The sequence below is a fragment of the Populus trichocarpa genome, chromosome 2 (genome assembly GCF_000002775.5).
Source record: "Populus trichocarpa isolate Nisqually-1 chromosome 2, P.trichocarpa_v4.1, whole genome shotgun sequence".
Classification (NCBI taxonomy): Eukaryota; Viridiplantae; Streptophyta; class Magnoliopsida; order Malpighiales; family Salicaceae; genus Populus; species Populus trichocarpa.
This window is the reverse complement of record NC_037286.2, coordinates 3,659,675-3,686,205: the sequence shown is the minus strand read 5'-3', so window position 1 is coordinate 3,686,205 and position 26,531 is coordinate 3,659,675. Positions and strand designations below refer to the sequence as shown.

Here is a 26,531-nt window from a genome sequence, read left to right as displayed (position 1 = left end):
ATGAAGATGTTCAATTTTGTTGTTGTTAATTTCAGTTATATTAACCCATTTTATTACAAGTTTAATATAATTACAAAGATAAATTTGTTCAGTGGTTATATGGATACATTGCATGTTGGTGAAGGAAGTTTGAGGTTTGTTATTCATTACTCTAGAAGCCAATTGGAGAGAAATTAATTGTCAGATGATGTCTCTTATGCAAAATTTAAAATGAAGGGACCGAGGATAATATCTAAAACTATTATACACTAGAAACGAAGGAATAAAAAATATTTGAGAGCCTTGATTAGACATCTATAAGATTGAGAAAATAGTAATTTAAACTCAACTGGTGGTTTTTTTTAAAAAAATTTAGGGAGACTGGTGTAAGAGGTTTTTGAGAAAAACTATTTTTATTTTTTCTATTTATTTTTTAAAATTAAACAATATGCTTAATAATTTTATTTTTTCTAGATTGTTTGGGTTGGTTTTTGGGTTTATTTAAGGAGTTGTAAACTTTTAAAAGGCATACTAAATCTTTTTGAATAAATATTTGTGGTGTGATCATATTTGATTGAATTTTGCATTGCTTTCTTTTTATATTGTTTCTGCCTATGTAATTATTCTTATATATATATATATATATATATATATATATATATATATTATCCTATTTTATTCTTCAAGAAGAACAATAAGAGAAGTATGGATATTTTTGGAGTGATCTCTTAGTTAGAAGACTTGGTCTAGACAAGTGAGTTTAATCTAGTGATTTACTAATACGAGCAATTAAAAACTTTTTTTTATTAAAATAATATTGTTTTAATTTAATTTAATTTTTTTTAAATCAAAGTTTAGATTGAGTTAGCCTACAAATTATGACCTAGATATTAATTTAGATTTTAAGCTTAGATTGGATCTTCTAAATATGATATGACTTTAGAAAAGAAGTTGAGAGATGGTGCCACCTGTATTCATTAGTCCTTTAAAGGGGCCGCCTTTGTTCCATCCATGCCGGCGTTCTTTATTTCATGTCATCCGCCTTTGTCTGACATTTTGGAATGCTACCCTCTTCTTAACTTCTTACAAAGACTTCAGACTTTTCACATAAGAAGGCGCAGGCACACAGGTGGGTAGTTCTGATCTGGAAAGTGTATATCTTTTGTTCCGGTGGGTCATGAGCGTCACTGACTCTCCTGTGGTTCGCAGGCTGTATGTTTCTCTGCCACCATAGCTTAAGTGGGCTTTCAAGTTCCAACTATTTGACTATAAAGTAAAAATAGGTCAAGAACAAAGCTAGTGATGCTGTCGGCTAGTTGTAAAACAACCTTTTTCTAAGCCCCAAATTGTTTTGCTTTAATCTTTAAGTGCTTCTCGGCCGAGTTTATAGTACAACCCCCATGGCCTCTGGTTTCGAGGTGGATCGTGGGCTGGAAGATTCGCAGTTGGACCCATGCTACATTGCATCTTTGTTTGTCTAATAAAATTATCAAAAAATATTAAAAAAATTAAATTTAATTAGTAAAATCAAAATGTATCCAAATACAATTTAAAACGAAAAAAAAATAAAAATTTAAAACCTTTTCATTTCAATGGCCGAGTAAAATTTCAATCAGATTGGCAGTTTAGATTCCATTAGTATTATTTCTTGATTAGCTTTAAAAGCACAGCTACACATCACATCATGAATATAAGATACTGATTTTATTATATGTATTCAAATCTAGTGAGAACATCGTCTGATCAAGTGATCGCTACTGTTTTCTTAATAAAATTAACGAGACCTTTTCTTATCTTTTTTTTTTTTTTTGGCATTTTAGACCTCTTTTATTAAGCATATAGATATATATATATATTGGCCAAGCCAAAGACTTGGCAAATGGTTGCGCGCAATATTATCGATCACTTAGAAATTTAGCTTCGGTTGAAACCAGCAAGTTCTCCAAGCTCTTCCACCTCCTTGGCTAAACCTTCAAGCTTCTCTGCCAGCTCCATCAGTGAGAACACAAAGCATGCTATTGCAAGTCCCTCAGCTGTATCAAGTTTTCCTAGTTTGAAAGGAGACATGACCTGACTAAGCCCTTGTCTTGCTAATTTTAACCTTGGCACTATGAAAGGCTCTGACTGGCACCGTCTCATTTTCTTGATGCTCTCTCCCAGCTCTCTCAGGGTCCATGCAAGTGATGAGCCAGCTGCTTCACAAGGTTCTTTGATTGACACCCTCAAAGCTTGCAGGGGCTATGATAACACAATTTCAATGGTTTAGGTCAACAGATTTCAGAAACTTAAATGGAAAAATTGAAATGTTGAAACAAAAGTCAGTATATATTACCTCTTTGGAAGAATTAAGAGAACCCTTGAGTGAAAGTATGGTGGCAGCCAATTCTCTAAGAACCTCGCCAATCTTTTGGTATTTCTCCCAAGGGTGGAACAGCCCAAATTTTCCATGCCACGGTTCCCATTTTGCAAAATTTACCTAAAAACACCAGACTCCATATTTTTATTGATTGCTTGAGCAAAAGAGATAGCAGGAAACATGGGGAAAAAAATTACTCAGGACAATCCTACAGATAAATAGGCAGCACAAGTCAGTGAATTGAGGTGAGAAAATTGTTATATTTGACAGGATAAAAAAAAAAATTATCACAAGGAAATTAGTTTGGCTAACCAAACTTCAATAGTGTCTTTGACACTTTCCTAGGGAAAAGAAAGCCCAAAATCTTTCTCAGTTGTAGCGTTACAGAACTCTTAGTTATATAAGTTCTATTGAATTTGCACAAAACAAATGGCCTCGAAAGCCAAACATTTATTATTAACTTCTAATTTCCTTTTTGTTAAATTATCTATATATGGGTCATCCTTTTAAAAATTCAATAATAATTAACAGTGGATGCTTATGCTATTTTCTAAATATTGGGGGACAAAGGAAGGAATATTATACCAAGGATTCATCCTTTGCCTTAGAGTTTAGCACTGATACGCAGTTCCTGAAACTAGCAATTGGATGAACTGACTGGTTTTCCTTGTCGCCGACTAATCTGAAATACTCCTCTACGCATCCTGCAAAACAGTAAAAATTCTCGCTCCTTTCTAGTTTTTACTGTCAAGAAAGATAAAATGCAGTTCATACACTCAGTTTTTATTGTGTTTGGTATTGTATTCAAATTGCACATTTAAAATTTTTTAAAAACATTTTTTTTTATTCGACGTTTCAAACAAATTTTAAAAAATAAAAATATATATCATTTTAATATATTTTTAAATAAAAAATATTTTAAAAAACAACCTCACATAATTATAGAGATGTGGTTCAAATAATCATAAAATTAAAAAAATATAAAAACCTATTTGATTGAATTCTTAATTAATTTGTTGAATTGCCAACCTTCGATGGAGCTTGCAAGGTCTTCGAATTTGGAGACCATAGAATTATGAATCTCATCACTAGCCCATGTGGGGAAAAAAAATAAGCTTGTGCAAATGCAGATAGCGAAGCCCATAACAATCATCACGAGACGTTCACGAGCTATTTCCATGACATTTTCTTCACGTATACCAGATACTGAGACCAGATTGAATGTGAGGATGAATATCATTACTCCATAGTCATATCTCTTCTTAATGTTTGGAATCAGTCTAGCATATGTTGCTGCCCCGCCTGATCCACAGTCAATATTGAGCGATCAGTCTCAAAATAATTTAAATGACTGTTAGGCAATAAAAGAAAGAAATTATACTCAAACTGTATTGGCCTCAAAAACTTCATTGTTAAAGAAAAAAAAAAAACAATGATTGTCGCTGCAATATTCTTCTCTTCTTTCTTTGATTGATTGCTGATTTGAATTTGAATTTTTTTTTTGCTGATATTGAATTCTGGGAATGATGAAAACGTTACCAAAAATAAAGAGAGAAACACCAACGATAAAAGGGTTGCCGATTCCACCAACTTGTTCACCTAAAATTGCCGCTATACATCCCAACCCGCCTCCTAAAACAGTCCCAATTCCTCGATAGAATCCCTTGCCAAGCGTAGCTCCTGAAATGCATGTGTGATGAAATAAAAGTTTATTTGGAACACGTAGCATGCATTCATTACCAAATATTAAAATTTAAGCAAATTAATACTATATACTATATCAATGGCATGGACCAACCTGCGTGGAACTCAAAGATGACAACAACAGTCATTATAGCCCACATCGCATTATCGTCTCCAATTTCCTTGTAGAGACGGTCAACGAAGTAGACAAGAGAAACCAAAACCAGAGCAGTTCCAACTTTGATACAGTGAATAATTTTCTTTATGCTGTCCTTATTTTTCTGGACAAAAGAAACGATAGGACTCAGAGAAACTTGGAATTTCCTTTTCTCTTTGAGATCAGCAAATCCCTGATCTCCATCTGGAATAGGAATTACAGTTGAACCCATTATTATGAGGCGATACTCTCTACTATTTTTTTTTCTCTCCTTGAAAAAAAATATTAACTTGATTGTTGAATGGCTAGGGTCGAGAGAGGAGCAGCTATTTATAATAACAAGGATCGATGGCTTGAGATGTAAAGTGAAAAGACAGTAATTGTGCGTAGCTTCAAAGTGGACACAGGCCTTCACATTTCAAATCACACTTACATGGAGTAATGCACTGAAACATGCAAAACTCCATTTATCTTAACGTAGGGTTCGTTTTAGTGAGCTTAGTGATCCTAGTGGAACACCTTGAACAACACAAGAGTACCTTCTGTTACAGTAATGTGGAGGATGGTCTTTTCGCAACACTTTTGATATATATATATATTTTACAACATCTTCCCACTAAGATAGAAAGTTACTCGGATTCTGTAATATAACCTAAAGATTAAATCCTAGAAAATCGCATTATTAAATATTGAGCATATTTCTGAAAATTTTCTAAATGTTTTAACTCAAATTACTTTAAAAAAATGTATCATAAAAATTACATTAATTCTTTGAAATGATTTTAAAATCGACACTATTGCTCTATTTGATATAGGTGCATATTTGAATTGTATTAAAAAAAGAATAGTTTCAAAATAATTTTTACAAAATATTTTCGAAAAACTTTCTGCAACGAATAATACTATATTAACTATAAAAAACAAAACTCAAGCATCAATTTTTAATAATGGGGTTTTTCTTAAAATTTTATTTATTGTTAATTACTAATGATATTAATCATACTATAATTCTTAACACTTATTTTATTGATATGATTACTTTTTATAAAACTGATCATGAAAGTATTATTTCAAAAATCAATAATTTGAAACTTGTTTTTCCTTTATTAGAAAAACCAAAGACAACAAATTTAGATCTCATCAAAACATGTTTTATTCATTCTCATCGTATCAATGCATTGATTCAAGGAAAATAAGTTTATCTCATGCATCTTAGACAAGATGTCTTTTTACAAAAAAATTAAGCAGCAATTACAAAATCTTATTTTACAAATTTTTTTTTAGAATTTTCAAAATAAGATAGAAAAAAAGATTTGTTCTGATTTACCAAATGCTCTTTGGAAGAGAAAACAACATGTTGTTGATATTTTTTATGATGATAGTTTTAATGAAAAGTAAATTCCATAAAAGCAAGACCTATTTAAATGAATGCTGAATTAAAATAACACCGTCGACTTGAAATCAAAGATTTAGAGTCTAAAGCTCTTATACAAAAATCTAGATCACCTTGGTCATATACAACTTTTTATGTTAATAAAAATTCAGAGATTGAACGAGGCACACCAAGACTCGTCATAAATTATAAACCATTTAACAAAGCTTTGAAATGGATTAGATACCCAATTCCAGATAAAAAAGATTTGTTACAAAAATTACATTCTGCATTCATATTTTCAAAGTTTAATATGAAGTCGTGATTTTGACAAATTCAAATCCATTATAAAGATCATTACAAAACTATATTTACAGTTTCATTTGGTCAAAATGAGTGGAATGTTATGCCATTTAGATTAAAAAAAATGCTTCATCTGAATTTCAAAAATTAGATGTAGAGGAAGCTGAAATAAAAGTTGTTATATAAAAAACAGAATTTATGGTTTAAAAAGATAATTTAGAAAACAACAAGTTATATGGATTTACTGCCATATCATCACTCATAAACAAGACTTACACTATTTAGTAGCATTCATCTATACTTCTAAGGTTATCTCTTCTCACCAGGTTTTTTAGATTTTGTATAAATAATACTACCCAGATCCTAGTAAGCTCTGATACTAAAGATTAATCAAAAGAGAAACCACAAGATAAACAACACAAGTATGTGGTGATATATATATTGGAAAACTTGTTAAGGTATGATTAATGAGCATATTTAATGTCAAATTAGTGAGATTTACTCATTTTTAGGTTAAAACTTTGTTGGAATTTAATCACCAACATAAGCTATTTAACATGAAACATTAATATGATTTAAATAAATTGTGGATGAATGAGAAATTGATCTCAAAGAACCCTAAGTTGACATGTTTTGGTGAAACCCAAAACCAATTAAAACAATTATATCCCAAATAGAAAAAAAACAAAACTTTATTAATTTTTATTGTAGAACCAAAGTTTTTAAATATATATATTAGACTAGTATGCAATGATGTTTACTTTATCATAATAAGATATTCTAAACATAAAAAAGTTTTCAAGGAAATCATAAGGTTTATACAAGTTTAAATCTATAAGCATACAAAATAATAACTCATGACAAACATGTTATCAACATAAATATAATACTAGCATGCATATTGGTAATAAAAATAAATATGTTTAAATTAAAATAAAGAAAGGTACTTATTTTTTCAAGCAATTTAAAGTAATGAGATCTTTGTTGTTGTCAATGATAAATTATTTGTCCTTAAGGCTTTAAATGTTATCATTCTCTTCCATAAGTATTTTCTGTAAATTTAAATAGTTTGTTTAGCTAAAAAATTCAGATTTATGACCATTATGTTCATATTTAATTCTTGATTTAAAATGACTAATCAAATATTGATATCACTTGATAATGGTATAAATTAATTCTAGTATTACCAGAACTAGCTCTTCAATGTTTTAGTTTCCAGAATCCACCATAAAAAAATAGGGTGAAGGAAGAGTTTAACACAAGTTTTTTTTCTAGATTTTTACACAATTTTCTTCATCTAATTTTTAGTGTTTTCCTTCTCTTTTTTCATACTTTGATTTTTCTTTCAAATCTAGAGCTTAGGTTCACTTTGTTGAGAAGTAATTGAGTCCTTTAGTTGAAAGATCTTGTTTAAAAATGTTTCTAAATTATGATAATATTATTGAAATCTTGGAAGACATGTTGCAAACATACTAATTGCATAAAGAAGGGAGTAAGAAAGCCTTAAAGACAGATGATTCATCATTTACAACAACAAAATTTTTATTACTTTAAAGTGATTCAATAAGTACTATTATTTTTTTAATATAAATATAGATATTTTTATTATTAGTATGCATGCTAGGATTTTGATCTGATATCAATTGTAAGTTTGATTATATGCTTACTTTGCATGCTATAATTTTATTATTATATTTGTGTTGAAAGCATATTTTCCATGAATTTTTATTTTGTATGCTTATAGATTTAAAATTTTATTAACTCTAGGCTTTCCTTAAACACATTTTATGTTTGAATGCTCTTGTTATAATATATTAAATATCATTGCTCATTAGTCTAATACTTTGAAAACATGTAATAGCAATATCAGAACTCTAGGCCCAAAAAGAGTCTGGAATGTTCATGGTTGAAAGTTTTTTTATCTATTGATTGGCTAAGCAAATCTAATTAAAAGTTGGTGACTATTCACTAAATGCCTTTTTTTATACATTTTCTTATTAAGGTCAAAAAATTTAATTTGATGATCAATTATATTTGTATTTCAAACTAAACTTAGACATGTGTGTGTGAGCCAAATTAGTGAAAAAAAGTATATGAATTGAAATTGTCACAGCAAAAGCAAAAGCAACAACAACAGATAACAAAAATATAAAAGTCAAAAGAAACTCGGAACCAACACTAGAAAAGGTGATGGCGCTGCCTAGTAAAACATAATAGTTAAAATTAATTATTTTAACTTTTTAGCTTTTAAAATCAACACTATGAAGGGATGAATGAAAAGTTTTATAAAAGTTTTTTCCAGATTTTTACACATTTTTTCTCACCTTAGTTTTAGTGTTTTTTTTTCTATGCTTTGGTTTTCCTTTCAAATGTAGAGCTTTGACTTTGTTGAGAGATAATTGAATCTTTTTATTTTGATTTAAAAACCTTGTTTAGAAGTGCATCTAAACTAAGATGATCTTATTGAAATTTTGAAAGGCTTATTGTAAATTAATATCCTAGTTGCACTAAGTGACGAGTAACTAGAATATTTACAATAATATTAATATTGCCCTGCTCGTCCATTTTAGCACGGCAAATCATGTTATGGTTGTGTTAATTCATCTAATCTTAGTGAACAAACTATTTAAGCTAAGTTTAGAAGATGAAAAAACGTTAACATCAAGCTTTAAAATTAATACATAAAATCATATCTTAATGTACCTTGTTTAATAACTTAGATTTTTAAAATAAGAATAATATAAGACTTATGTGAATTTGGATGATTAATTTCACCGATTACAACAAATCAAGCCACATTGCCAGTAGTGAGACCAAAGGCCGTCAGAAGCACATTAAGTTTAGACAAGCACTTTCGATTAATATGTCGAACTAATCGCTGCAAGAACGGGTGCAACATTCCTAACATCGTTTCCAGCATCCCAAAATTTTATCAAATAATCATCCTGTAGAATCTTACTATTATTTTGTGCAAATTTAGTTTTAATTATAAATTAGGGCTATGTGATTTGATATCGTGATGGTTTGTTCATAAAAAAACTATTTTAATTCAAAAATTAAACTTTAAAATTAATCTTATTTAACTCTTTAATATTTATTAACCGTGGATGAGACTTTATTTTAATTTTCTTGGGGTTAAATATTGGAGTATTAATTGCTTTTGATCAGAAATGAAGGGTAGTTTGAATGTTGAAGCCCTAGAAAGAAACAAGGCAGTAAGACTACGAGTCAACGCATGCATAAGATATATAGTGATTGAAGCAGGGTAAAAGAATATCAATGGGTTTAAAAATAATACATACTTTAGACTTAGTTGATGATGGAGTGTATGTTTCATATTACTCTTGTTATTTTTAATTTTTTAATTTCAATTATTTTTTTAATATTTTTAATATTTTTTAATGAGTTGCTATTAAAAATAAATTTTAAAAAATAAAAAATATTATTTTAATATATTTTTAAATAAAAAAATCATTATTCTAGACATTATCGTAAAAATTAGAAACCAGAAAGTGACCCCCTTACACATCGCAGTAAGATTTATCCTAATAAATTTATATGTGCCACTTTCTATTGTCTGTGACGTGATGATGCTGTGTATCTCTTTATATTTTGTTGGTTTGAGCTTGTTAGAAAATAATACAAATTATATTTTAAAATTTTATTTAAAAACTTAAGTTATTAGGATTGAGATAATCATTTGACATGATATCAGCGTCTTGATAACAAAGCGATCACGAATTCAAATCACATTATTATTATTTATTTGATAAAAATTAATAAAATAATATGAATATACAAGTTTCAAGTTTAAAAATATTTATTTAAAAAAATATATTAAAAAATAATAAAAATAATATTATGGAATCTCCATTAAAAATTTAAATTATTAAATTAAAATGATGATTTGACAGCGTTCAATACACATCATGTTCTATCTTGTTTCTTATCGTCGGGAGAGAACTCCTCTGAATGCACAAACCACTGAAGTCAGTGTCACAATTAATAAGGTATTGATGTGGACGCAGGATAGCCCTTCTATTATCAAATTGAAGATGACAGGTAAATTAATTTAATTTAACCAATTAAAAGTGAAGAAAAAATATATTATTAAAGTTAATAATTAAGCGGTAATGATTCAGACCTCACTAATTTTAGATTCTTTAACTGAATTGATAAAATTAAGTATAAAATAATAATAATTTTGTACAAATTTCAAAATTAAAAAATTTTTATTTAATAAAATTTAATATTTAATTAAATATATAAAATAAAAAATATATATATAATGAAACGACCTAAATGTATTTAAAAGCTAAAAAACTAAGATTGGCCTAAAGGGCAATAGTTTTTTTTGTTATTATTGTGTCAATTTAAAGGCAATTTGGTATTTGACGAAATAAAAAATATATTAAGGTATTTGTATTCAATTTCATCATTCGATCCTAATTTGACATATATTATTTTTTTTCAATTTGATCTTCATTCTTTTGATTATTTTTTTAGTTATTATTTTTTTCTTTTCAACCTCATCATTCAATCAAAAAAAGTTTTATTTTTTATTTTAATTTTGATTCTCATTCTTTTTACTGTTTATTTTCATTGTGTTCAATTAATTGTTCTTTTCAATTTTATCCTTCAATAAAAAATAAATTTTATTTTATATTTTAATTTTGATCCTTATTTTTTTAAATGTTATTTTTTTATTTTAGATTATTTTGTGTAATTGATATTCTTTTTCCAAGTTAATCCTTCAATATTTAATTGATTGAGAATTATGTTTCATGGTTTTTCCATAAAAGATGCTTCTGGTCTAATGCTCTAGATCACGAGTTTGAAAAATTAATGATGATTGACATCCTTTTTTTTATTTATGTTCTTTTCGGCTTTGTGATTTCTTATTTTTTTTTTCTACCGAGTTATCTCGATTTCATTACCTGAGTTGCTGGTTTAGTGAATTGGTTTGCCCCTTGTTCTCCGGGTTACAGGTTTGTCATGCTAGCTCAGATTGAATTAAGCTGGGTTTTTATTGTCCTTTTTTAACCAATTTTATCCTTTTATATTTAATGGGTTGAGAATTGAGTTATATTGTTTGTTCTATTTACAAAAATATTTTTTACCAGGTGGTCGTTATTATTTTTTTAATTTGTTCCATTTGCTGTTATTATTTATTTTTTTATCACCAGATTAAAATAAAATCAATTTATTTAACCCAATATAGTCATTGATATTGATTATATATATTTTTTTCTTTTTAAAAAACATTTGCACTATTTGAATATCATTTTTAACACAAAAATGGCCCCGGGACATAACTCGGCTACACGACTAGTTAAATCTACACATTGTCCTTTTTAAGCAGGATTAATCATAATAGTAGATAATAAGGTATGTGGTGTGTCTAATCTTTAATTTTGCTATGATCTACACGTGTATAATTTTAATGGTCCCAGAGTATTTAAATCTTAGATTCTGTTATATTTTTTGTGCTCATATTTATAATTTTCTTACTCAAAAAAAAAAAAATCAAGCTATAAATAGATTAACAAATACAAGGACTAATTAATTATTTTTGAAACTAGAGATAGTACTCAATCTATTTAACAAAACTATTAGGACTGGTTTAGAATTTACTAAAAAAAGAATCCCAGCTGTGGCGCATCATGATCGGCACGACCAACAATTTCAGTCTACCGAGTCCCGGTCGCCGCTGGCTTCCGATTTGACAACTCCCACTCCCTCCCCAATAGAAATCTAGCTGCTGATTCACCCACATGCCCGAAATGTGCTAGTGAAAGTACGGTAGGTGCGTGTTCTTCGGGGTCCTCAGATCAACAATGGCCATTCGCTGGCGCCATCAGGCAACCAAAGGCACCTTCAACGGGCGTGAGAGTGTTTTTTTGAAGAGTATTTTGCTTACACGCAAGGTTGTTTTTGGTCTGGTCTTATATTATTTGATGTTGACAAGAAGATCTTTTGATCGTTTCCTAGGAGTCACCGAGAATGCGCATTCTCCTTTGCTTTTTTTAAGTTAGAAACTTATCACTTCATACTGTAAACTTTGCATCCATTTCTTGGGGTACGAAGATCGTACCTTTCCATTTCCACGCGTCTGGGATGGTTATTTTTTCTTTATTTATGGAGAAGGGATCAGGAAAATGACCAATTTTTTAAGCAACAATGTTATCAATTTTAAACGATTCAACTCTTTTTCATGTAGAATTTTTTTTAATATTATATTATTTTGAAATTAAGCTTTTTAATTTTTTTTAAATTTATTTTATATGAAGTTATTTTAATTTCATAGATTTAATTTATTTGCTTTCATGATTGCAACCTTCAATATTACATCTGTTGGAAATGGAACATCGTGATTTTTTTTATTTTCTTTTTATAAAGTTATTTTGATTTTATAATATAGGTTGCGGATTTAACAAGTTAGCCCAGGTTGACCTGAATTGTTTTTTTTTCCTGATCTCATCAAAAATATCATAAAGATTAAATTATACTCTATCTCCTTTTCTCTATAAAAAGACAAAGTTTATGAGTTATAAATATACCATGAAACATTCAGAACAAAAATTCACAATCTTCATTCTCTACCACGTATATATTTTCAGAGTATCTTTCTTTAGAATATTATTATATTTTTTCTCTCTAAAATTATATTTATTTAAGTATCGGATAGTCCTCACATCTACCAAATAAGATTTGTTTGCAGGTACTAGCGCGCACAATGAAACAATGATATTAGTTAGAGAGAATATATGAGATTGTTAGGACTAATTGATTAATCAATTATCCAACTTAGAAGCCATTTACTCGGTTGGATTTTTTAACACTTAATCGCTTAGTATATTACAGCATAAAAGAGAAAAATATGGAAATGACGTTGAATATTTTTCATATGTAAAGTTTTGATATAGTGGTTTTGTGTTCGATTACTAACTTTATTTCATGAAACAAAATTAGAGTCCCGGCAATTCTTTTGTTTTTTTTTTTTTCTCATATAATTGAGGAGAGGGGCTATTCATTGTATAGAAAAGGTTAAATATATAATTTGTAGGTGGCATGGCCTAATTATTAACTTAGTACCAAAAAAAAAAAACTTAGTAGCCTAATCATGATCAATTGACGTAAGATATCATTACTTGAGTTAAATGGGCCGGCAGCCATGCAAATATGCATCTACAACTGTACATTTATGTGTTGCCGCTCTATCTACCTCAACGTTATCGTGTTAAAGAAGAAGGACACCAATGTGTTCCAGATGCCGGAGCACTTCAAAATTTTGTCGCTGCTCAGCGATGGCCACTCTCGGAAGCACTAATTCATGGGCGGCTGGAGAAATCAGGCGCTTTGCACAGCTAGCCTAATGGGAACCCCTTTTTTTGGCTGTATATTTTCTTTATGAATTGGGTAAAAGAATTGGGCACTTCAAAAAGAAAATCCTTACAGATTCATTAAATTTTTTTTAAGCTCTAATATTATATTAAATAAAATATTTAGATGTTTAAATTTCACAATATTTATTCTTTCTAATTAAATTAAATATAAAATAGTAGCGGGTTATACAAATTTATATATTTAGAAAACTTAATTTCTGTGATGAGTATATTGTATCCTTATTTTTTTTTATATTACTTAATTTATATTCTTGTATTTATTCAAAACATGGGATATATTCATTAAATTCTCACTTACTTGAAGCCCATCTTTCACAACTTGTGAATTGATTTGGATTGTAAATTTTTTGTTGAGTTACAAAGTTTTTTTAAAACTTTAAAATTATACTAAATTTGATATGGTATTAAAATTTTCATAATAAGGTACTTAAATGTTTGAAACTTACTGTATTTATTTTCTCTAATTAAATTAAATATAAAATAGTGGCGGGTTTGTTTAAAAAACTTGTAACATCTTTAATTTTTTATATTACTTTATATTATTGTATTTATTCAAAACATGTGATATGTTCATTAAATTCTCCCTTATTTGAAGCCCGTCTTTTACAGCTTGTTCTCTTTAATTAAATTAATGGAATTGAGTACAAGTTTAAATAACTTTTACTTAATATAAAATTATTTTTAAGAACTCACCGAATAATATATTTCTTTACAAGGTTGAATATCTTTCAAATTTATTTATGTTTACAAGAAATAAAAGTGGACGATTATGAGCTCTCAAGTCGCCCGGATCACGTCAACTTTTGCTCCAAGTTAAGGATTAAGAAGTGGGATGATGGCAGGGGCTATCTATATTTTTGTAAGCAGATATATTTTCTTTTATCTTCGATGGCCGAGGTCCTATCTGCACTGATGATGTTTGCAAGTAAATTTCTGTTATTGCTTTAACTTTCACATGTCCTGGTCAAAGTGGCTGTCCAATTGCTCACCAAGAGCTTCTGGAATTAGACAATTAATCTTTCTTTTCATCTATAGTGTAATGGGACACTGATAAAATAAACTCAATCGAGCATACAATTTGTGCATTACGTACGACTGTAAACATCACTAAATGAAAATCAACCAGCTAGCGTGATAACTCTTAGCATATAGTCTCAAAAATACTTCCTGAACCAATATATATAGTAATGGATTAATATTTATTTTATTTTCATTTCTTTCCAAGTATTTCAGATAACAAATACTTGACGATTTCTAGGAAAGGTATCGACGAGCCAAATACTCGCTAATGACAACGAAGTTGAATTGAGCAGCAAATGTTAATATTCATTCTGAGATGGATAGTACTCCGACTCGACCATCACCTGTGTCAAATCTAGTGGTATCGTTACCTATCTCATTAATTTGTTGAACTTTATTTTAACTTTTATGTCAAAGTGGGAATTGTTCCCTAAGAAAATGTGGGAATTAATTATGTCAACTACACTCCATATATTCCAATACTATTAAACCTAGTAGAGTTAATTGTAATATGTGAATTTCGTAGGCAATGGGCAACAAATAACCTTGTAGGCTGGTAGATTTTGTAATCAAGCTGCCAACTTGTTTCTATTGTGTTTCATTTGATGACCGTGGCTAGCAAGATACTCCATCCGTGTACATAATGATCCTATGAATGTATGTATGTAGGTAGGCAGTTTCATTTCGAAAAGGTACAATGTTCACTCTCTTGTTGAATCTGCTTTGCAGTCCAAGTTTTAGTGAAGGATAGTTATGTGAGTATTTGATCATCAAATCCTAGTAGCTAGGCTATCCTGCAACTCGCTGCCTAGTCTGCAGTTACTCTCTTACTCCTATGTCTGCAGTGTAGTTTAATATGTTCAAGTGGGTGTCTATAGACTAACCTTTCTTGTTGATTTTGTTGTTTATTGTGAACAAAGTGAATCAAATCATAGCGTTAGTGTTCATTAAGAGTAGTGTTGCACTAAATTAAATGCAAAAACATAGGTATATTTAGTGGAGCTCCGTCGTAATCCGTAACCATGCCACTTTTTTTGTTCAATGGCCTCTTAATTGAGACATGTAAAAGAACCGAGCAAGACTTTTCATGATAAAATACAGATTCCGTAAAAGAAATTTTTCAAGAGTTTCCTCTGTTAACGGCATGCAACACTATCAAGTGACTTGCGCAAATCCATCTTCCACGCCACCACTAACTAAGGTAGTACCGGGTCCAGACATATGGTGGGAAACTTCTTTTCACTTGAAATCAACCGTGCCCTTGGTGAGCGACAGGAATTTATTTAAATTCCTGGCCACGTGAAATTGCAAATGCCCAGGCCCGGAAGGGTGTTCAACAGAAGAAGAAACGTTTTCAATTGTCTTCAACGTGTTGTCGATTTAGGCAAGATATTGAGGCAAGGAAGCCAAGTTGCTGAAAGAGAACCAATCTTTTAGTGAAGAGTCCACTGAACCATGTAAATCTAGTTGCTAAAGGTAATGGTGCTGGTGCTGGTGCTGGTGCCCCCTTTCTCCTTGACAGTACGATAAAATCGTTTTAGTAGGCTCATGCTTCTTATTTGCAAGACAAGGAAGGGAAGCTAAAGTAGAAGCGTGCGTATTGTCATGTCTACGCAGAATATCTCGTATTCATGGGGTGAAAAGGAAACTATCTTGTATTCGTTTCAGCAGATCATGATCACATTATTGCTGGTGATGATGCTTTTCATTGAAAACTAAAAGAAAATCCATGATGGAAATTTGAAAGAAAAAAAAATCGACAGAGAAAAATCATACGATCTCCTTTCGTTTTCTTCCTCTTCTTCTTTTCTGGGTTCCTACTTGGTGTCCCTGGTGCTGGGCCAATGGTGTGTGTTTTTAAGAGCAAATTTTTTTTAAGGTTGGCCCTTCCCCTCCAGGCCTCGGCTTATTGTTACCTAAACGAATTGTAGAAAACGAAGCCCAAAATATCGACCTCGAATGGTTTGAAAAGAGCACTAGCAGTGAAGTTGCCTTCACATGAGTTCAGTAAATTGGACCTGGGCCCGATGGAAATTCTTCAAATAACAGCACTCAATTTATTTATTTTTTAATTTTTTTAAATTGTTTTGATATATTAATATTAAAAATAAATTTTAAAAATAAAAAAATTATTTAAATATATTTTCAATTAAAAATATTTTTAAAAAACAATTATTATAACATTATATTTATACAAGGACATCTATTGAAACAATTAATACATGCTATTCATGAAATTGACTTGGAATTTCCCCCCCCTTGTTTTCAGTTATTCTACTTTGCTTTTGAGACATTAAATTAAAGTTTACCTGTCAAAGTCTCGGAGAACTAAAACCATGGGTCTCATAGTATTGGTGGTCCAGTTTTCAATGGTTCTGTTCGTCTCAAAAGTAATGTTTATAGGCGTTCATGTTTTTATGAATAAAAAAGTTAATTTGCGTCATTAAATTGTTAAAAGCATAACTCAACACCAACATTCCCCGTCTCTTTCTTGCCATAAAGGTGGAATTTAGCATTTAAAACTTGAAAACATTAAACATACACTATGGAACTATATATCTAAAATAATATAATACGTGACTATATAAAAAAACTATGATATATACATTAAATATTCAATTCAACAATAATATCCTTCGATTCTTTAACCATCACACGTATTGATATGATTTTATCGGTGATTATTAAACATATTATCTTATCTTAAACAAATTATTCACACCAAAATTAAAATTAAATACTTAACTCCATGCAAGGAATATTTTTTGTGTGAAATATACGCCAACACTAATATATAAATTAAAATTTATTGTTGATTCTTAATCAGGAAAGAGACTAAAATATTATACAATTCATAAAAAAATAGGTTAATCTCCTTTTATTTTAAATACATAGCTATTAATTTGTACGTACATCAGATTAAACTATAAGTAAATATAAAATAATTAAGCCTTTAATTAAATCATCTATGGACTATAAAGGCACTTTCTTTTGACCATTGAGTTCGAAAAATACTCAAGAGCATGCATACCAATAATAATTAAAATCTAAAAATAATAAAATTATATTAATTATTTTTTTATCAAATTATTAATCAGATCCTTAATAATTGTCATATTGTATTTGAATTCTTCTTACAGTCATTAACAATATTAAAAGAAGACTCCTTTAAACAAAATGATTCATCGTGTTTCAATTCATGCGTATATTTTAGTTCCTACTCACCTCACATATAATTGCAAAAATTTAAAATAATAAAATTACATCAAGATTCAAAAAATTGTCAAATTAAATCTTTTTTATCTCTTAATTATAATTGATTCTTAGTTATTGCCTTGTATTATCTTCTATAAATTGTCTCACGAATATTAAAAATGAATTATTTAAAATAAAATAATTTATAGAAACTACAATGTCACTACAATCATGTTAAAGTTCACATCGCGTATATACCTCTGTGTTTTTTGTTATATATATATAATTTGAATAAAAACTCATTAGACCTGAGTAGTAATTCACGAGTGTAGTAGATTAATTACTAAATATCATGTTTTAGACGAGTTAAAAGATGACATAATTTTTTTATATATCTATATTATTAATATTTATGGATTAAAAATAAAAAGAATGGTGGTGTATTTGAGAGATCATTCCTCTTCGACATGGTACAGTGCGTCAACATGCTCGACATGACCAATTTGTTTCGTGGGAAATCCAGCAAATTGATCACTGAGAAATTAAAGAGTAAGTGTTCCAATGTAGGTACACAAGACAAAAGTCAAGAAAACAAGAATCAAGAGCCCTAAGAACAGAACATGGACACTATGAGCTAGCTAATTCGTAGACAATCTTTTTGAGCAACAAGAGAAGCATATGCATCACACCAGCATGCAAGACTAAAAGGGTAAGTTATTTTCTATTCCCATTTTCCAAGGGCAGACTCTTTGTTCGAATCTGCCAGTCTAGCTATATAGCAGTCTGGTATTCTGAAGATCATTGATCACTGTATGCGTACAATACACGTGCACAAGACAAAAAAAAAACAAAAAAACAGGAATTAAGAGCCTGAACATAGACACCGGGAGCTAATTCATAGAAAATCTTTCTGAGCAACAAGAGAAGCATGCATACGCATCGCACCAATACGAACGCACAACTAAAAAGGTAGGTTATTTTCATTCCCAATTTCAATGAAGACTCTTAGTTCGAATCTGCCAGTCTACTATTGTCTGTTTGGTAGCGGTGGCTTTTATGCCACCACACTACCAAACCCAGCCGTTTGGATCCTGAAGTCAAAGGGACTGGCGCCTTGTTCTTGGAGTAGCTGCGGTATACAAATTGCCCTGAAATTAGTCAAACAGGACACTTCTTTCTTTTTCGACGTTTACGTTAGCATATATTATTGGTTAAGTTTACTTGAAAAATATAAAATTAATATATTTATTAATTATTTCTAACATATTATTATCAAAACTATTAAAAGAAAATTAATAAAATATAAATTTGACAAAATATAACAACAGGGGGCTACGATTCTCGTTACCAAAAAGGGGGTTTAGCCTCGGTAGATGCAAGAGCTGTCACCCTCAGTACCACTATTAATTATTTGAATAAAAGAGTACGATCTCTAAGCGCGGTGGATTTCATGTTTGCGGTGAACCACAGTTAATAGTTGTTTGGTTCCGAATAAAATTGAGTTTGGTGAAGCGAGTTCCACATGTAAATTTAAGTTGAAAACGCAGTTAAATGCACAGCAATAACATGGTTTTTTAGTTGGGGTTCTTAAATTTTCTTGTACCACGTTTTTTCTCCACTGGCATGAGAAGACAGATTGACCAAAGTCAGCTCTAGAGTTTATGACACTCACGAAAGCCAATATAAAGACAGAGACAGAGGTACTTTTCCAAGAAATCATATCGTTTTAATAATTAGTAAATAGTTAGTTGACAAGTGTTTGTGGTGGCAGCTTCGATCCTAATTCCCATTCCACTAATCCCAACGCCCAGTCTTCGGCCTCCCAAGAGACCCGATCCCTCACCAAACGCGCGCGCGCACGCGCTCGCGATCACACCAACTAACATTACCAGTATACAGACCACCTCATAAGAGGTATTAATTAGAGGAAAAGAGAGTACCGCGAAACTGTCTGGTAGAACCACCAGTCAAAACCCCAAAGCCTTGTCTAATTTTCTTTGCCTTGTAATTAACAAATCAAATAGTGACATGTTTTAATTTCTTTCTTTCTTCTCCCGCAGTCTCATTCTCCTTTACAGTGACATGTCTTGATCTGTATATATTTGAGAACCCTAACTACTTCCCTTAATCTCTCCCATAAGATTTCACCAAAATAAACATATATAGCAAGCTAGCTAAAGTAGTAGCAGTGGCAGTAGACGTAGAAGAATCTCTTCAAAGTCATGCACACAGCTACCTTTCTTTCTTTTGTTTGTTTCTCTCCTTCTTCACTCTTGTCTTACCTGCAAGTCTGCGCTCTGCAATTGTACCTTCTCTTCTTCTTCTTCTTCTCCTTCCCCTTCTGTTCTCTCATTCAAAACTACTTTCCATCTTCTTTTCTCTATTAATTAGTTGGTACTCAAGAGTTTGATTTTCGGTTCAGATCATATGACCGAGTCCCTTCCCTTCCTCTCCTTAAAACTTGTATAAGATAAAGGACAGAAGTGACTAATTTTTTTTTCAATTTTGGCATCTTCTTTTATCTGACTTATTTTGTTAGCAAAGAGAGATACCTGGAGTATTAGAAAGAGAATAGGCTCTGATCTGGTGGTGATCAATATACAGTTGCAAGAATGGCTGCCCCGCTTAGTAGTCGCTTGCAGACTATGCTGCAGGCTGCGGTGCAATCTGTACAATGGACTTACAGTCTGTTTTGGCAAATGTGTCCACAACAAGGGTAAGTTTCTTCCAGAAATTATTAAATTAACGCATCCCCTACATATTTTATTTGTCATAGACTGATAGTACGTAGAGCTTCAAAACACTTCATCTTCATATCTCTTGGAGAAGTTAATGTCAATATCAATGAATTTAGTTAGCATTAATTACTACTCTGTGGTTCAGGATCTTAGTGTGGGGAGATGGGTATTACAATGGACCAATCAAGACTAGAAAAACAGTGCAGCCAATGGAGGTTAGTACTGAAGAAGCCTCCTTGCAAAGGAGCCAGCAGCTTAGAGAGCTCTACGATTCATTGTCTATAGGAGAGACCAACCAGCCAGAACGGAGGCCTTGCGCTGCCTTGTCACCGGAAGACTTAACGGAGACTGAATGGTTTTATCTGATGTGTGTGTCCTTCTCTTTCTCTCCTGGTGCTGGGTAAGTTTGTATGCATGCGTTTCCGTTTCCTTTTCATGCTTTAATTTTTCCCCAGAATTTCCAGTTGTTTGATATACATGAATGCAAATTTACAATTGAAGTGAAACCCAGTAAATCAGTCTGCAACTAAAAGTAGAAATATATATAATGTGTATGTGGGCGATTGACTTCTTTTGTTGTTTTATGCTAGTTGTCATGATCTTAGGCTTGGTTATACCTGTGAAACCTACTCTCTTTACTTCTCTGAAAACTTTTGGTATGATAGAATTCAAATATTTCCAATCCAGGAATGTTAGATATTTATTATAGTTGGATCTAATTCAATTATTGACTATTTGAAGAGATAAACAACCGCCAGACCACAGCAATGCACCCCCCCCCCCCCTTGTAAGAGAAAGGTGTGGTATCGTGATAATATTTGTTTTTTAATTTGCTTTTCAAATCAAATAATATTAGATTAAAAAATATATAAAAATATTAATTTTAAACAGAAAAACAATTCAAATTTTTAACAAAAATACAGCGGCAGCCACGCTGCCAAAATTGTTTTAAATGCCGAAAAGGCTGGATAGTATTGGTAGAAACATTATAGAGGACAGCAAGCAGGATACTTCGTGGTAGACTGCAGGACAGATAATAAAAATGAAAGGGCCTGCTTTTGATTTAATTGCTCTTGAGAAGAAGCTGACGGATGATTGATTGATCGTTTATATGTACGTCTATGCTGGGAAAGGTGTTACTTTAGCTGGTTGCAACAGGCGCATGTTGATTGGGTGAGTGAGCTTTAATGTCCACCTTCTTTCCTACGTAGAGCATACTGGGATTCTGGTTAAAAATGTTCATGAAAGTGCAACTCGGTACGTAACTATGGTTTGGAGTTTAGATTGAAAACTACGATAGAGATTGATGGGGAAACTATTCTAGAGACTGTAAAAAGGAGAACTGGTGAATTTTGCGATAATTTGAGGGGTACTTTCAAAACTGGGCCACTGACCAACTTCACTAGTACTGGCCATAGATGCCATTTATTTTGACAAGACACGGAGCTAGCTAGAACCCTTATCAAATGGGAATCTTTGGCAGCTCTTCTTCTCTAGCTCCACGCACTATTTCACTCCAAACTCTCATGTCTCCTCTTGGTTCTTGTTCATGAACTCCATTAATGCTGCAGCTTTTACGGCCTAGGCATTCAAATAACTGATTAATTGCTGCCCACAAAGTTCTGTTCTTAGTAATATATAGTATGGAATTAATGAAGTGCGGCAATGAAGCATGTCACTCTTGTTTCAGATATAATTATGTAATATGTATCGATCCAACGTTGGAAGCGACTTTATATATTAATCATTTACTGATGCAATTTCTATTTTTTGTCTCTAACAAAACCGTTTCTTGCCAAATATATTAGTTCATGCATATGTGTAATAAAGAGTTAATGGAAAATCATTATATTTGGATTTTACTTGCAGGTTACCAGGAAAGGCCTACGATAGGAAACAACATGTGTGGCTGACAGGTGCAAACGATATTGATAGCAAAACTTTCTCTAGAGCTATCCTTGCCAAGGTATTATTTGCTTCGATCTGCCTTCATTTTGATGATATGCGTTCATTAATGGCTTTATTAAATGGTTCTATAATTAAATGGTCCTTGAATGAATTAGCTAGCCAGGAAGGTAGGCAAAGTTTTGATCATGATGTGTACGAAACATGATCATTGTAACATGTGTACCTAAAAAAATAATAAAAAAACAAGAAAATTATTGTTTATTACATGTTTTTCTTTTCATCATTCCATTAATTCTTAATTTCAATTTACCAACTATTTTTCTTACTAGAAAAAAAAACTAACTGTCTTCTCTCTCATTTTCTGTTCATGAACCTCCTGATCCATCATAATGTTGTACTAGAGTGCTGGAGTTCAGGTAAATTTACTGATCACCCATGTCATTACATCATTTACCATGTACTTGTCTTTTGTTTTTCTTTCTTCTAGATCCAAGCTACAACTTTCTCACACGATTTTTACATGTTAACGTGTGTGTGTGTGTTCATGCAGACTGTGGTATGCATCCCTCTCCTTGATGGCGTGGTTGAATTTGGAACAACCGACAAGGTGAAAGAATTACACCTGTGCTGTATTTTTTTGAATGTTTCTTTTTATAGCCATCCATACCAGTGCTTCAAATTGTATAACAATTCGGGGCATTGACATTTTGTAGGTGAAAGAGGATCTTGGGTTTATCCAACACGTAAAATCCTTTTTTAGTGACCACCACCACCTTCCTCCGCCAAAACCAGCTTTATCCGAGCACTCCACTTCCAACCCTGCCACCTCATCAGACCATCCTTACTTATATTCTCCACCCATTCCTCCCTTCTATGTGGCTGCAGACCCACCAGCCAATGCGGGCCAAATGAATGAGGATGATGAAGAAGAAGAAGAAGATGAAGAAGATGACGAGGATGACGAAGAGGACCAGGAGTCAGACTCGGAAGCTGAAACCAGTCGCGAAGCTCTCTTAGAACCGTGTCAGGCTCAAAACCCTCTTCAAGTGGCAGTAGTTGAGCCGAGCGAGTTGATGCAACTTGAGATGTCTGAGGGTATCAGGCTTGGTTCTCCTGATGATGGATCTAATAATTTGGACGTGGATTTTCCTTTGATTAACCCAGAGAGCCTGATGGATCACCAGAGCCGAGCTGACTCGTTTAGAACGGAGTCTGCCCGGAGGTGGGCGCCAATGTTGCAAGACAACCCTTTCAGTGGTAGCCTTCAACCATCAGCTTCAGGTAAATAAATTAATAGAGTGTGTGTGTTATGTTGATTCTTAGGAGAAGCGAACACAACAAATCGGGTTCCAGAAATTTGGCTGTTAGGGTTGTGGACAGTGATGACATGAGGCAATCACTCATCCACGATGACCCTACGGTTTTAAATTTTACCCTCCTTTGATGGTGTTGCTTTTTTTAAAGTTACGGTTTCGAGTACAAACAACTGGCATCAAATTTTCATCTTTCACAAAGAATAAAATTAATTAATAATCTAAGAAATTTAGTTTATGATCATCCTTTCCTTGATCATATATATCAACAGATCGATCACTGTTTTGAACAATTATATTACAGTAATCCTTTTCAGTCCTGAATCCACATAGCCGGTTTGTAGTTTAGACCCCTAGGCTTGTCTATGGCTCACAGAAGAAAGCAGATTGTTCCATTTGCCAATCCTTGAAAGTCCTGCTTCAATTGTTCCATTTGCCAATCCTTGAAAGTCCTGCTTCAATTGTTCCATTTGCCAATCCTTGAAAGTCCTGCTTCATGGGGTCTCAGGTGAACAGGACAAACAAACACCGCACTGTGCACTTTGTAGTATACTGGTTCAGCCTGTTCCTTTTCCTTAAACACGTGCTAGATTTAAGGCAAATGTTCTAGGGTTTGGTTGGGTGGTACTGCCTGCCAGCGAACATTCAAGTTTCAACTAACCAATGCAAAACAATCTTGACCAGGCACTGACCCTTCAAAAGTCCTGTTAGCTTCCACCTTCACAGCACCCCTTGATCCATAATCACGCACATCATTAACCTAATCCCACAAAATTCCAGTTCTCCTTATTTTAAGTGGTTTTATCTGCCAAAAAAGGCTTAACTTTTTTTTTTTTATATATATATATTATATTATATTTGCAGGATCGCCTACGCTAGAAGACTTGGCGCAAGAGGACACGCACTACTCCCAAACGGTCTCCACCATCCTCCAAAACCAGACAATTGAGCTTGCAGCAGAGCCATCGCTAAATGCATACGAGGCATACTCCAACCAATCAGCTTTTGCCAAGTGGATGAACCTCACGGATCACTGCCTCAACGTACCAGTCGAGACCACCTCCCAATGGCTACTAAAGTACATTCTATTTACCGTACCATACCTTCACAGCAAATACCGGGAAGAAAATTCCCCAAAGTCACGTGACGGTGACGCAACCAATAAGTTCCGCAAGGGGACCCCACAAGATGAGCTCAGTGCCAATCACGTGCTGGCCGAACGACGCCGTAGAGAGAAGTTAAACGAGAGGTTCATAATATTAAGGTCGCTAGTGCCATTCGTGACCAAAATGGATAAAGCATCAATATTAGGGGACACGATTGAATACGTGAAGCAATTACTTAAGAAAATTCAGGATTTGGAGGCATGTAATAAACAGATGGAGAGTGAGCAACGTTCAAGATCGGTGGACCCACCACAGACGATAACTACTTCCACTAGTTTGAAAGAGCAAAATAATGGGATCACAGTGGTGGACCGGGCTAGGAGTGTTGGCCCAGGATCAGATAAGAGGAAGATGAGGATTGTGGAGGATTATACTACTGGCCGTGCCCAGCCCAAATCGGTGGATTCATTGCCATCGCCAGAGCCGATGGTCGATGTAGAACCGGAGATCAGCGTAGAGGTGTCGATAATAGAGAGTGACGCATTAATAGAGTTGAAATGTGGCTACAGAGAGGGGCTTTTACTTGACATAATGCAAATGCTGAGGGAGCTCAGGATAGAAACTATTGCAGTCCAGTCTTCTTCGAACAATGGGATCTTTGTAGGGGAATTGAGGGCCAAGGTATGCCTTTACTTTCTACCATGCAAAAACACCCCATCATCATCTTCTGTGCTTTTGTTTTGTTAATTTGTAAACAGAAATATAAAAATTATATGCCTTGACTAACTCCCAAGTTTATGTTGGCAGGTGAAGGAGAATGTTAGTGGAAAGAAGTTGAGCATTGTGGAGGTGAAGAGGGCAATACGTCAAATAATACCCCATGATTGAGTAGAGACGTTCGCTGTATATTTAGGGAAACCCGACGAACGAACTGACATTTTTCATTCTGATAAATTATGCTTACTTGTGTATAACTTAGCATATTGTTCGGATCAGGGGCGGAGCAAGAAAAACAAATTAGGGAGGCATAGCATAAAAATTGAATGTTAATCTTTAAAGTAGTGCAAACAACACAAATTTTCTAATGTTAAATTAAGAGTTACAATATCTCAAACCACGTGTGAATCTTGAACTTCGCCATTAATCTCAAAATACCACATAGAATCTCAAGTAAAGTCAAAACCCTTTCAATGGATAAAAATCATATAAAATTCTAAAATTTAATGTTGAGATGATTATAATCGCAAGCTTTAGAAGCAGCAATCAGACCTTAAAAATAATAACGATATATATATGGTTTCTCTCTACAAAGTTAAGTCATTTGACTCATCTGGAGCATGTTTTTCTCAACGATACTCTCTATAATCACACTCAACTACAAGGGAGGGGCATTTCCTTGCAGGGGCCGGGGCCCCTGCTAGCCCCCCCTCCCTCCACCACTGGTTCGGATCCTCGTTAAGATCAAGTGGCTATCCCTGAAATGTAATCTAACAATAAACAAAGCTTGTATGATACTCAGCAGTTATAAAAGTAGAACCGAGAAAAGCCGAGCAGCTAATCTTTCCATGAAGATCCGGAATTCATTGAACAATACACTAAACCCGTTTGAAATTCTGATACTTGGTAATATTATGAAAATTAAACTGAAAAATATTTTTTATTGTTTGACTATGTCATGAAAAATAAGTTAGAAAATAACTTGTTAATATATTTTTAAAAAATTTATTAAAATAATATGGAACAAATCTTACAAATTAAAAAAATTAAATGAGAATAAAATTAAAAAAAATAATCTAATTTCATAAATTATCTCAAATAAAATAAATAACATTAAAATAATAGAGATCAAATTTAATAGATAAAAAAGTTCAAAGATGATGAAATTAAAAAAAATAATTACAATTTCATAAGTTATTTCAAATAAAATAAATAACAATGAAAAGAATAAGGACCAAATCTGATAGATAAAAAATTTCAATTAAAAAAATGTTAAGA

General features: G+C 32.2%; 2 protein-coding genes across 2 annotated transcripts; one reads left to right on the top strand and one right to left on the bottom strand.

Moving 5' to 3' along the window:
* Positions 1-1,664: 1,664 nt before the first annotated feature.
* LOC7480702 (aluminum-activated malate transporter 2) lies at positions 1,665-4,465 on the bottom strand. The gene is made up of 6 exons (XM_024595655.1): positions 4,134-4,465; positions 3,875-4,015; positions 3,365-3,637; positions 2,921-3,039; positions 2,312-2,455; positions 1,665-2,217 (listed from the first exon to the last, which is right to left on the bottom strand). The coding sequence occupies exons 1-6, from the start codon at positions 4,405-4,407 to the stop codon at positions 1,894-1,896; spliced, it is 1,275 nt and encodes a 424-aa protein (XP_024451423.1). The 5' UTR covers positions 4,408-4,465; the 3' UTR covers positions 1,665-1,893.
* A 15,124-nt stretch (positions 4,466-19,589) lies between these two features.
* LOC7468710 (transcription factor BHLH42) lies at positions 19,590-25,510 on the top strand. Its single transcript, XM_024596108.2, has 8 exons — positions 19,590-20,187; positions 20,355-20,609; positions 22,079-22,175; positions 22,519-22,533; positions 22,668-22,724; positions 22,831-23,398; positions 24,295-25,217; positions 25,344-25,510. The coding sequence occupies exons 1-8, from the start codon at positions 20,084-20,086 to the stop codon at positions 25,422-25,424; spliced, it is 2,100 nt and encodes a 699-aa protein (XP_024451876.1). The 5' UTR covers positions 19,590-20,083; the 3' UTR covers positions 25,425-25,510.
* The last annotated feature ends 1,021 nt before the right edge of the window (positions 25,511-26,531 follow it).